An 11,232-nucleotide genomic window follows, 5' to 3' on the forward strand; every position below is an offset into this window, starting at 1 on the left:
AATGGCATGAACCCGGGAGGCGGAGCTTGCAGTGAGCTGAGATCCGGCCACTGCACTCCAGCCCGGGCGACAGAGCGAGACTCCGTCTCAAACAAAAAAAAAAAAAAAAATGTTTAAAGCAATAAACTTAGCTTACTGTGCTTTAACTTTATAAACTTTTAAATTAGTTTTAACTTCTTGACTTTTTTTTTTTTAAGACGGAGTCTATTCTCTCTCTCTCTCTTTTTTGAGACAGAGTTTTGCTCTTGTCACCCAGGCTGGAGTGCAGTGGCGCAATCTCGGCTCACTGCAACCTCTGCCTCCCGGGTTCAAGCGATTCTCCCGGGTTCAAGCAATTCTCCTTCCTCCGCCTCCCAGGTGGCACGTGCCTGTAGCCGCGCCTGTAGCCGGGGCTATAAGCGCACGCCACCACACCCAGCTAATTTTTGTATTTTTAGTAGAGATGGGGTTTCATCATGTTTGCCAGGATGGTCTCGATCTCCTGACCTCGTGATCCACCCTTCTTGGCCTCCCAAAGTGCTGGGATTACAGGCGTGAGCCACCACACCCAGCCCACTCTTTTGTAATAACACTTAGCTTAAAACGCTAATATGTTGTATAGCTATACAAAAAATGTTTTCTTTATTCCCTTACAGTATTCTGTAGCTTTTTCCTGTTAAAATTTTTTTGTTATTATAAACTGAGACACACACATTATGCCTACACCGGGTCAGGATCATCAGTATCACTCTTTTCTTCCTCCATATCTTATCCTACTGAAAGGTTTTCAGGGGCAGTAACATGAATGGAGCTGTCATCTCCTATGATAACTGCCTTTTTCTGGAATACTTATAATTATCTAATATTATGTACAGTACATCATTGTAAGTGCTATGCTTGTATATGATTGGCAGCCCAGTAGGTTTGTTTACACCAGCATTACCACAGACATGAGTAATGTGTTAGACTACAAGTTATGAGGGCTACAAAGTCAACAGGAATTTTTCAGCTGCATTATAATCATCTGAGACCAGTATCATGTGCAGTCGCTATTGACCTAAATGTTATGTACTATGTGACTGTAGCTGATGAATCTTTGATTATGGCTGAATGTTCTTATTCATTGCAGGAAAAAAAAATCCTCCAAATTACTAGGATGTAAGTGACCAAAACTTTGTTCCGTTTTATGTTGGAGCCAAATAATTAGTGTTAGGATAAATTACTTCTTTAAAGTATGTATGTACTCTAAAATGAAAAGTATTTCTGAACATTAAAGCATAGGTATTAAGAGTATAAAAACAAGATACAGATTTTGGTGTGAAATGTATCTTATGATTCAAATCATAATTTAAATAGAATCGAAGATGATGTGAAATCACTGGGCTGGAAGTCGCTTATACCTTGATTAGTAAGAGAGGAAGCCTGGGATCACCCTGTGATACTAAACACTTTTTTATGTTTTACTTATAACTCTGTCAGGAAATTTCAACAAACTTCATATTAAAGGACATGATTTCTGTATACTTAGTAATTTGCTATGCAAATTGTTGCATTGAAATGGCAGACTAAGCAAGACGATTGGGAGAAAGTAGCTGTGGGACTTGAGGAAAATAAACAGGAAAACTGCAGAATGTGGAAGGAATAATTGCATTCATTGTATTGCTATCTGATGTATATTTTATGAATCAATTTGATTTTTTAATTTTTCAATTTTAAGCACAACTTTTTTAACTGGTGTGGCAGCTTTTCTGGTAAGTGGTAGATTTATATTAGAAGCATGTCTGCAGCATATTATAGCATTAAATATGTATGTAGATATCTAACTGAAGTAAAAAGTGTTTTAGTAATTAAAAGTTTAACGTATGGGCATATGCGAGATATAGTGATATAGCATGTCTCTTTAGTTTTGCTGTTTTTGTTGTTGATGACTAACCACCCATGCTTGTCTTAAAAATTGATAAGGTACCTCTGATGAAATTATGACCAGGTGGGCCCGAGTTAGTACCACATGTAACAAGAGACCCTTGCCTGCAACATCATGGGAGGACATGAAGAAGGGATCCTTTGAGGGAACAAGCCAAAACCTACCAAAGCATAAACAACTTGAAGCCAATAGGCTATCCCTCAAAAATGATGCACCCCAAGCAAAACATAAAAAGAAAAAGAAAAAGGAGTACTTAAATGAAGATGTGAATGGATTCATGGAATACCTAAGACAGAATTCACAGATGGTTCACAATGGTAAAATTGTAGCAACAGACAGTGAGGAAGTAAGGGAAGAAATTGCAGTTGCTTTAAAGAAAGACAGTCGACGGGAAGGAAGAAGATTAAAAAGACAAGCGGCAAAGAAAAATGCAATGGTGAGAGCATGGCTTCTACCATGTTATTTACTTTATTTAGCTGGAAACTATTCTTATACTCACATACATATATATCTTAGCAGGGTCTGGTTACCATTATGTCCCAGATTCATAGAGCATCATTTTAAGGATTAGTACTTTTTTAGCACATATATGCTAGGCACATGATGTACTGGTTAATTATCACAACAACACAGCAAAGGTGATGGCATTATTCCCATATTATGGATGGCAAACACTGAAGTGCAGACAGATTAAATAACTTGTGAAAGCCACTTAGCTAGTAGCAGAGGTGAAATTCAAACCCAGCCTGACTTCAAAACCTATGTTATAGACCAGATGTGGTAGCCCATGCCCGTGATCCCAGCACTGTGGGAGGCTGAGGCAGGAGGATCACTTCAGCCCAGGAGTTAAAGACCAGCCAGGGCAACATAGGGAGACCCCATCTCTACCAAAAAAAAAAAAAAAAATTAGCCAGGTGTGGTGATACACACCTGTGATCCCAGCTACTACTGCCAGCTAAGGCAGGAGGATTGAGCCTGGGAGGTCAAGGCTACAGTGAACCATGTGATCAACCGCTGCATTTCTGTCTGGGTGACAAAACGAGAGTTTGTCTTCCAAAAAAACCAAAACCTATCCTCACCTTCCAATAGCCCCTTTTTCAAATTAGCATTGAGAAAATGTCAAAATTATGAAGAAGATAAAGTACAACAGATTAAATGTGTGTGGGTCCCTATTACTTGGAAAGGATATTCTTTATCTATGAAATAGTGAAGCACAGGAAAGAGGTACATAGGAGTCACACTAGTTAGAGCAGAGTAATAGCAGAATTAAAAGTCCTTGACACTCCCTAGTCATTGCTTCCTCCCTCCCCCGTATTACATTCAGAGGAATGCTGGGGGCAGCAGGTTTCTTTCTGTAATGTCTAGCCCTAGATTTTAAAGTATGTCAGGCAAAGGGGATGAAATACTTGCTATAATTATTTCCCTTCTCTAAGTGAGTTTCCCAAGTCTCCTAGCACACCACTTCATAAGAATGAAGACTTGTTGCTAGTTATACTTTTATTTTTTATTAGTGTTACTATATGTAGAGCACTGTTTGCACCAATGTAGGCTTGAAATGTTAACAGCCTCTATAAATGTGTCTTTTGGCTGTTTGCAAGATTAGTCTATGCATTGTTCTATTTAAAGATAATTATTTATAGAGATAATACTGATGAAACATTCCTTATGGATAAATTTGGATAGAAAGGATAACATTTCTATTGGTATCAGGATAGAGTTTTGTCTAAGTTAACTATTTTTAAATATTTTAAGTCATTTTAGTTTAGTTGACATAGGCAGTATGGTGAATTGCATACCATTTGAAGACATTTACTGATAGGATCTCTTAAGCATTATGTTTGTAATTAAGTGGGGAAGGATATTGTTTTTTAAAAAGGGGAGTGCTATATAAATAGTATATGGCTTGTTGTTACCTGTTGTTAATTTACTTCCTTGCTATTTTTTTTAATGCCTTATACTAAGCATCAGTCCTTAAATGCTAATAAACTGATTATGCTATTGAAATTTACAATCAGCGCTTCACAATCCCATCTACATTAAACTTAAGGACCATTCAAAAATGTTGTAGTCTAAGTGAAGATTAGGTTTTAAAGGAGAAGGCTGTGAACTAAGGCAGTAGTCTCAGCTTAATAGAGACCACGGCCGGGCGCAGTGGCTCAAGCCTGTAATCCCAGCACTTTGGGAGGCCGAGACGGGCGGATCACAAGGTCAGGAGATCGAGACCATCCTGGCTAACACGGTGAAACCCCGTCTCTACTAAAAATACAAAAACTAGCCGGGCGAGGTGGCAGGCGCCTGTAGTCCCAGCTACTCGGGAGGCTGAGGCAGGAGAATGGCGTAAACCCAGGAGGCGGAGCTTGCAGTGAGCTGAGATCCGGCCACTGCACTCCAATCCGGGCGACAGAGCGAGACTCCGCCTCAAAAAAAAAAAAAAAAAGAGACCACTTTGACTTCACCAACAAGCCAAGACTTCCTATAGTGGTGATGCAGGTTTTAGCAATAGCTTTTCCTGCATTTGTATAATAAATGCAGCTTCTTTTTTTTGGACCAGCTCATTCTAAATGTACAAGTTACTGAAGAATTTAAAGGGACTCATTCTTTTTCAATATTTTATTAAGTAGGAAAAAAAGGACAGAGTTGCAAAATAAATGTTTTATTTTGCCGGTTGAATTTGCTTTTCAAAAAAACCTGTGGTTATTTTGAAAAACATAATTAAATGACTATTTATTATCCAAAAAATATATATATCTTTTTCCAGCTTAAATAAAATAGTTTAAATATCTGCCATTTTTGATTATGGTTGATGTTCTCATTTATTGCAGCAAAAAAATTCTTCAAATTTCTGTAAATAACTAACCATTGCTCAGTTTTATGTTGGAGCCAAATAATTCATCTCAGAGTAAATTATTCCTTTAAAATGTATTGTGCATATATTCTAAAAATGAAACCTATTTCTGAATATTAAAGAATGTGTATGGCCAGGCGTGGTGGCTCACGCCTGTAATACCAGCACTTTGGGAGGCTGAGGCGGATGGATCACGAGGTCAGGAGATTGAGACCATCCTGCCCAACATGGTGAAACCCTGTCTCTACTAAGAATACCAGAATTATCTGGGCGTGGTGACTCGTGCTTGTAATCCCAGCTACTTGGGAGGCTGAGGCAGGAGAATAATTTGAACAGTATTATTGGGAGGCGGAGGTTGCAGTGAGCCGAGATCACGCTACTGCACTCCAGCCTGGTGACAGCGAGATTCCATCTCAAAAAAAAGAAGTCTATTTAGGGTACAAAAACAAGGGTATACTTTTTGCTATGAAATATATCTTATGGTTTGAATCATAACTTGAATGGAAACATTTGACCCAAATTCATTCAATTATGTGAACTTTAAAAAAATTAATTTTTTAAAAATTTTGAGTACATAATTATACACAAATACAAATTTTGAGTGATAATTTTTATAGCCACTGCCCATTTCCTATAGAAAACGCCATTTTTCTACTGCAGACATTCCAGTTACAAAATGAATAGTCCATATTTGCTCAATTCATTTAAGCAATTGCCTTCTACAAAGCCACATATATAACATTGTTCCTGAGATTGATAGATTTATCGATTGAGGTTTTCAAATGCAATGAAACCCTCTGATGGAAAGGACATCTCATTGTTTAGGAACATATGAAACCTTTTTCTACAAATAAAATATTGAGATTTCAGAAAAAGAGCTAAACAAGATGAGAAATGTTTTAAATATGTTTTTGATAACAAGAATTAATAAAGTCACTGGTATAGTTTTGCAGTGTGCCAACCCACATTTTGTTTTCCCAGGTGTGTTTCCATTGTAGAAAACCTGGTCATGGAATTGCAGATTGCCCTGCCGCCCTTGAAAATCAAGACATGGGCACTGGGATATGTTACAGGTGTGGGTCCACAGAGCACGAAATAACCAAGTGTAAGGCTAAAGTAGACCCGGCTCTTGGTATGTGTTTCTTTCAGTTTTTTGCTTTGTTCATGGGGAAAACCAATAAATAGCACCCTGGGTATATTTTTAACACAATTTGTTAAGAGTGTGCCACTTAGTATTTGGAAATCATATGAGATTAAATTTTAAGTTATGTAAAAATATTTTTTATTCAGTGTTAATGTGAATTTTATGACTTGCCACATGTATTGTCAACTGAATAGGAACTGTTGATTTTTACAGGTGAATTTCCTTTTGCAAAATGTTTTGTTTGTGGAGAAATGGGGCACCTGTCTAGATCTTGTCCGGATAATCCCAAAGGACTCTATGCTGATGGTAAGTACTGTTATCTTCATATAGCAGAAATGATGAGTTATCGTGCAGTTGTGATTTAGTTTACACTCAATCAGTTCTTGAATAAATTCTTGAATAAATTGCAAAACCTTGAGAATTACATGATTTTTATCAGGTGCTATCATATGTACTGGGCTTTTTGTGCAGTTTGACTTCATATGTTAATAAAACAAATCAGAAAAAACTAAGGTGTGTATTTCCAACTGTGCTTGCTTCATCATTTGTGAGACTATTATACATTTCTACTTTTAGACATAATAGAAGCAGAGGGATTATATATATCTCAAGCTAATATGAGGTTTTTAAAATCGTATTATATATTCAGCCTCAGCCAGCATACCATTTTTGTGGAAGGGTGGGTACACATGATTCAATACTGTAGTAATGTTTGCTTCTGAGTTTTTTTCTTAGTTATTTGTCTGGCATGGGATTATGTAGCTTTTTTCTCTTTAACTTGGGTAATTAAGGTTCACACAGTAAAGTCTATGCGGTCTAAAGCTTTAAGGAGGAGGCTGTTATCTGTTGATGGTGGTGGCTGGTGCCATCAGGCTCTAGACATTTCTTGTGTCATGTCCTGGGTGTCCCCCTGGAGAAGTTCAGTGAAAAAGCGTAGCTTTTGGAGTTGGTCAGACTTGGGTTATAGTGCCAGCACCGCCACTCACTAGCGCGGGGCTTTGGCCAACTTACCAAACTCGATCTCAGTTCCCTCAGCTATAGAATGGAGCTGATAAAACTATATTTTATTGATTCTAAGATGCACAGTTTTTCAATTTTAATCCCTTGGAAATCAGAATGTATCTTACCATTGGTGGGTCCCACATAATTGACAGCTGTTTTTCTTTCTGAGAGGTATGTGCAATAATGATACATCTTATAATCAATGGTGTCTTAGAGTTAATGAATGATGATATTTGCCTAAAGAGTTTTTATAAAGATTAAAGTGTATTATTCAAGTGCTTCTTTTTCACTATGGCATATAAAGAAGCCAGGGCCTGAAAAATGCTCAGGTGCATTTCAGTTTTGAGCTTATAAAAATGGGTAGTTAACATGACGAGTGAGCAAAAATGGCTTTCACTGGTCAACCAAAGTGACTAGATGTAAAAAAAAAAAAAAAAAAGATTTAATGCAGCAAGGAGAGAGTAGATCCCATAGATGTGAAAATTTGGCCAGATTAGCCTGTGTGTACTTTGATTTTATAACTTGTAGTCTTTTGTTTACAATAAGGGGCTTTCTGTGACTCGTTTTAATTTAGAACACTTTGGTAGCAATAGAAACATTGGATACATGGCCGGGCGCGGTGGCTCAAGCCTGTAATCCCAGCACTTTGGGAGGCCGAGACGGGCGGATCACAAGGTCAGGAGATCGAGACCATCCTGGCTAACACGGTGAAACCCCGTCTCTACTAAAAAATACAAAAAACTAGCCGGGCAAGGTGGCGGGCGCCTGTAGTCCCAGCTACTCGGGAGGCTGAGGCAGGAGAATGGCGTAAGCCTGGGAGGCGGAGCTTGCAGTGAGCTGAGATCCGGCCACTGCACTCCAGCCTGGGTGACAGAGCGAGACTCCGTCTCAAAAAAAAAAAAAAAGAAACATTGGATACATTTTTGTGTGGTACATTTGATGTATATAGAATTAGTACTTTGTTTTTAAGACGTAAAGCATTATGTTAGGGGGAAAAGTAGGGTGGGTTTCCAAATTTGCATTTTTTATATTGAAAATAAAGTCAAGATTTGGGGAAAAAAGAAAATTCAGCCAGATTTGTATCTTTGTATCTGATTAGGTCATTTTTCTAAGTCACTTAACATTTTGAGCATGATCAAGATAATGCTTGACCATTAAGCAACAGTGTTTGATCATTAAGTGAAAGACTTATTTTAGAAAGCACGTGTTGTGATTCACAATTCTGAAATGTTTAAAGTAGGCAGATGGGCATTTTTATAGGGTTAGGGTGCCTGGCCAATGGAAGGCACTGAAACAAAAATTAACTTTCTTTTGTAAATGCTTACCCCCATCTGATCTGTACAGTAGAATAGTAGTTTCTAATCTGTTTTTGGGCCACTGACAGAGAATCTGACATGCTATTCAGGAAAGAGCATTTGCTTACAACTTTTATTTACAGGTCCAAGGGTTCACAGACTCTTGACTGTCTAAGCATTAAGATCCAGGCTTCTGTGCAATAGCTCTTGAACAAGTGCCTTCCATCATAACTCATTTTCCTACTTCTCAAGGCCAGGTGCAAGAAGCAGTGGGTGGGTACAATTTACTGCTCTGTGAGGTTAAAAGGAATGGAGAATGAATTCTTAATACGAATAGTGGCACCTCCCTATGTTCCTGGTCTAGCTACCTTTACAACTGACAAGGTTGTGAGGATCCAGTAAGATGTGAAAGTGCTTTGAGATGTTAAAAACCCCATGTAAGTATGAGATGGTATTCAGTGGCTTTGCTCTTTCAATAGGTGGCGGCTGCAAACTTTGTGGCTCTGTGGAACATTTAAAGAAAGATTGCCCTGAAAGTCAGAATTCAGGTGAGATCTCTGGGCCTCTACTTAGAAGGGGTGAGATTAATATTTCTCTGCATTTTATTCTGCACTTATTATGAATAACTCATTGGGATGCTAATGATTTTAAGACCTGTTTTCCTACTGTAGCAATCACTTAATCTCTGTCAGCAACAGACACACATCGTACTGAGTAACTGAAGAGGTGGGGAAAAAAGTGACCAGTAAGCCTTAGGGGACCCTGACTTTATAAGACATCTTATTCATAAGCATTTATATTTGCTAACTAATGAATTTAATATAATACAGCCAATTCTGTTACTTAAGAAAAATATGAATTCACTAAGGGAAAATTAAAAATATGAAATAACTTTCCATAGTCTTAATATTGAGTGTCCTCATGTATGCTTTGCTTTGTATGTACCTGAAAGATTCAGAGTTGATTGCAGAAACTACCAAAAATATTAAAAATGTGTTATCCACACAGAATCTGGCTATTTTCTTCCTGAAGAAATACCAGCCTTATTCATCAAAAACTTCAGAGATGTTCACTATACCTATGGCAGACTTTTGAGGAAGTGGAGATCATTATTACATTAGTTTGCCTGGACTAGAATGATGATAATCCTGTGTGAAGGCAGGCAAGAAGACAGTAGGATAGCTCAGCAGTGCTTCTTATGGAAAGAGCACATTTCTTTTTATTTCACATCGTCACAACACTACACAAATAAGTCTGCTCATTCTTACTTCCTATCCCTAACATTTAAATTTGAAAACCAAGAGTTCTTGTTTACAAGCTTGTCTAGAAGATAGTCTTTATTACATTGTAGGCAGTGAGATTGAAATGGTGAAGTGGAATTTGAATTCTCCCCCCTGGGAGGATTGCCACTTCCCAAATGACAAGACTGACAAGCAGATGTTGTATAATTTCACAGGTAGAATCTTATGCATTTAAAACTGATGCTTCATAAGCCTTGCTGTTTACAGACTCTTGGAATTCATTGACTCTGTAATGATGAACTCTGGGAAAGAATGAAAGAGCTTTCTCATCAATTCGTGCATTGCAAAGTAGTTGCTGCATTTCCCTAATTAGGATGAGAAATTGCCTGTGGTACTCTGAAATCAAGGGTTATAATCAATTACAGAATTGCTCACTTTCCTTTAGTGATGGAGTCTTCCCTCCTTGTGATTATTCATGTCAAAATGAGTTCCTTTCCAAAACCAGTAACAATCTGAGTGGATGCATTTGATTACTGTTTTTCTCATATTCTGATTTTTCTATTCCTTTACAGAGCGAATGATCACAGTTGGTCGCTGGGCAAAGGGAATGAGTGCAGACTATGAAGAAATTTTGGATGCACCTAAACCACAAAAACCCAAAACAAAAATACCTAAAGTTGTTAATTTTTGATAACAACTAGCACTATCATTAGTTACCACCTCATCATTACTTTCTAAACCAGGCCCACTTCACAAGTTAGAGTTGAGCTCCCTTGTAGCCAGGACTATACTGTAGATATCAGTATGATCTGGGTGTGGTCGAAAACAATTTTGTTTATTCTGTCCATCAAATTGTACTTCTACCACTGTTTGGAGAAAATTGAAGAAAAGAATAAGATGATTAAATGGATTCTCTAAAAGAACATATTTTAAGAGACAGAACTTAGACATAACCAAGTAGTTGTATACCTGATTGTAACAATCATCTTTTATAAAAGCAAAATTATGCATAAATGTAAAACACTCCTAAACAAAGGGTACAAATGAATTTTTGGTTATATCATTTTCTTGGCTCAAAGTATCAATTTATTATTATAATAGAAATGTATAAGTTGCTAGAAAGTCTATGTTTTTAAAATATGGAATAAAAATGCATTTTCTATTGCTTGTTTTTCTGAATACTTGATTCTTGATTGAAATAGCCATTGTTCGTTAATATCCATGTAACAATCCCTTTGGAAACAAGATTTTTTATGAATCCTAGATGAGAATAAACAGGGATTTGGTTTTTGTTTTAGTTTTGACATAAAGGATTACAAGTTACTAAAGTTAAAATTGAAATACCGCAATTTAACAGCAGCTCTTTTTTGCCCTTGATTTTCAAGAGAGAAATTCTAGCCAAAAATCAGTTTTCATTACTTAATCAGAATGATGGCACATAACAGATTGTATAATAAACTTAATAGCATTTTGTTCACATGTTTTAGATTAGTCAGAGTGAGAGGGAAATATCACCATAATAGAGTTAGAACACTAATCAGAGACCCATTAGCTTCTTTGTTTGATTTGATGAATTCATGCATACTTAATACATATATTTCACAAGGCTTAACACTACCATTGTACTGTATAATGGAATGACTCTAGTGGTTTTGTGTTTCATTTCAAATTTTACCTGATTGAATCCATTTGTAACTAAAGGAAACAGCTGTGATTAGTTACTGATGCCTCAAAAGCAAAATATTTACCAAATAAGAAAAGAAACACTTTTCTCTGTTTTCATATCTGCACAACTCTACAGT

General features: G+C 37.1%; 1 protein-coding gene across 3 annotated transcripts in view; it reads left to right on the forward strand.

Annotated features, from left to right (window-relative positions):
* ZCCHC9 (zinc finger, CCHC domain containing 9) overlaps positions 1 to 10,594 on the forward strand; it is a 12,376-nt gene extending 1,782 nt beyond the window's left edge. For all 3 annotated transcript variants that reach the window (XM_011934348.1, XM_011934347.1, XM_011934349.1), the window contains exons 2-6: positions 1,942 to 2,339; positions 5,730 to 5,880; positions 6,106 to 6,198; positions 8,669 to 8,737; positions 10,003 to 10,594. In XM_011934348.1, the coding sequence (XP_011789738.1) occupies positions 1,959 to 2,339; positions 5,730 to 5,880; positions 6,106 to 6,198; positions 8,669 to 8,737; positions 10,003 to 10,121 (813 nt within the window). In that variant the 5' untranslated portion in view covers positions 1,942 to 1,958 and the 3' untranslated portion in view covers positions 10,122 to 10,594. The remainder of the gene's footprint in view (positions 1 to 1,941; positions 2,340 to 5,729; positions 5,881 to 6,105; positions 6,199 to 8,668; positions 8,738 to 10,002) is intronic.
* The last annotated feature ends 638 nt before the right edge of the window (positions 10,595 to 11,232 follow it).

Source organism: Colobus angolensis, unplaced genomic scaffold, assembly GCF_000951035.1.
Source record: "Colobus angolensis palliatus isolate OR3802 unplaced genomic scaffold, Cang.pa_1.0 Scaffold134, whole genome shotgun sequence".
NCBI lineage: Eukaryota > Metazoa > Chordata > Mammalia > Primates > Cercopithecidae > Colobus > Colobus angolensis.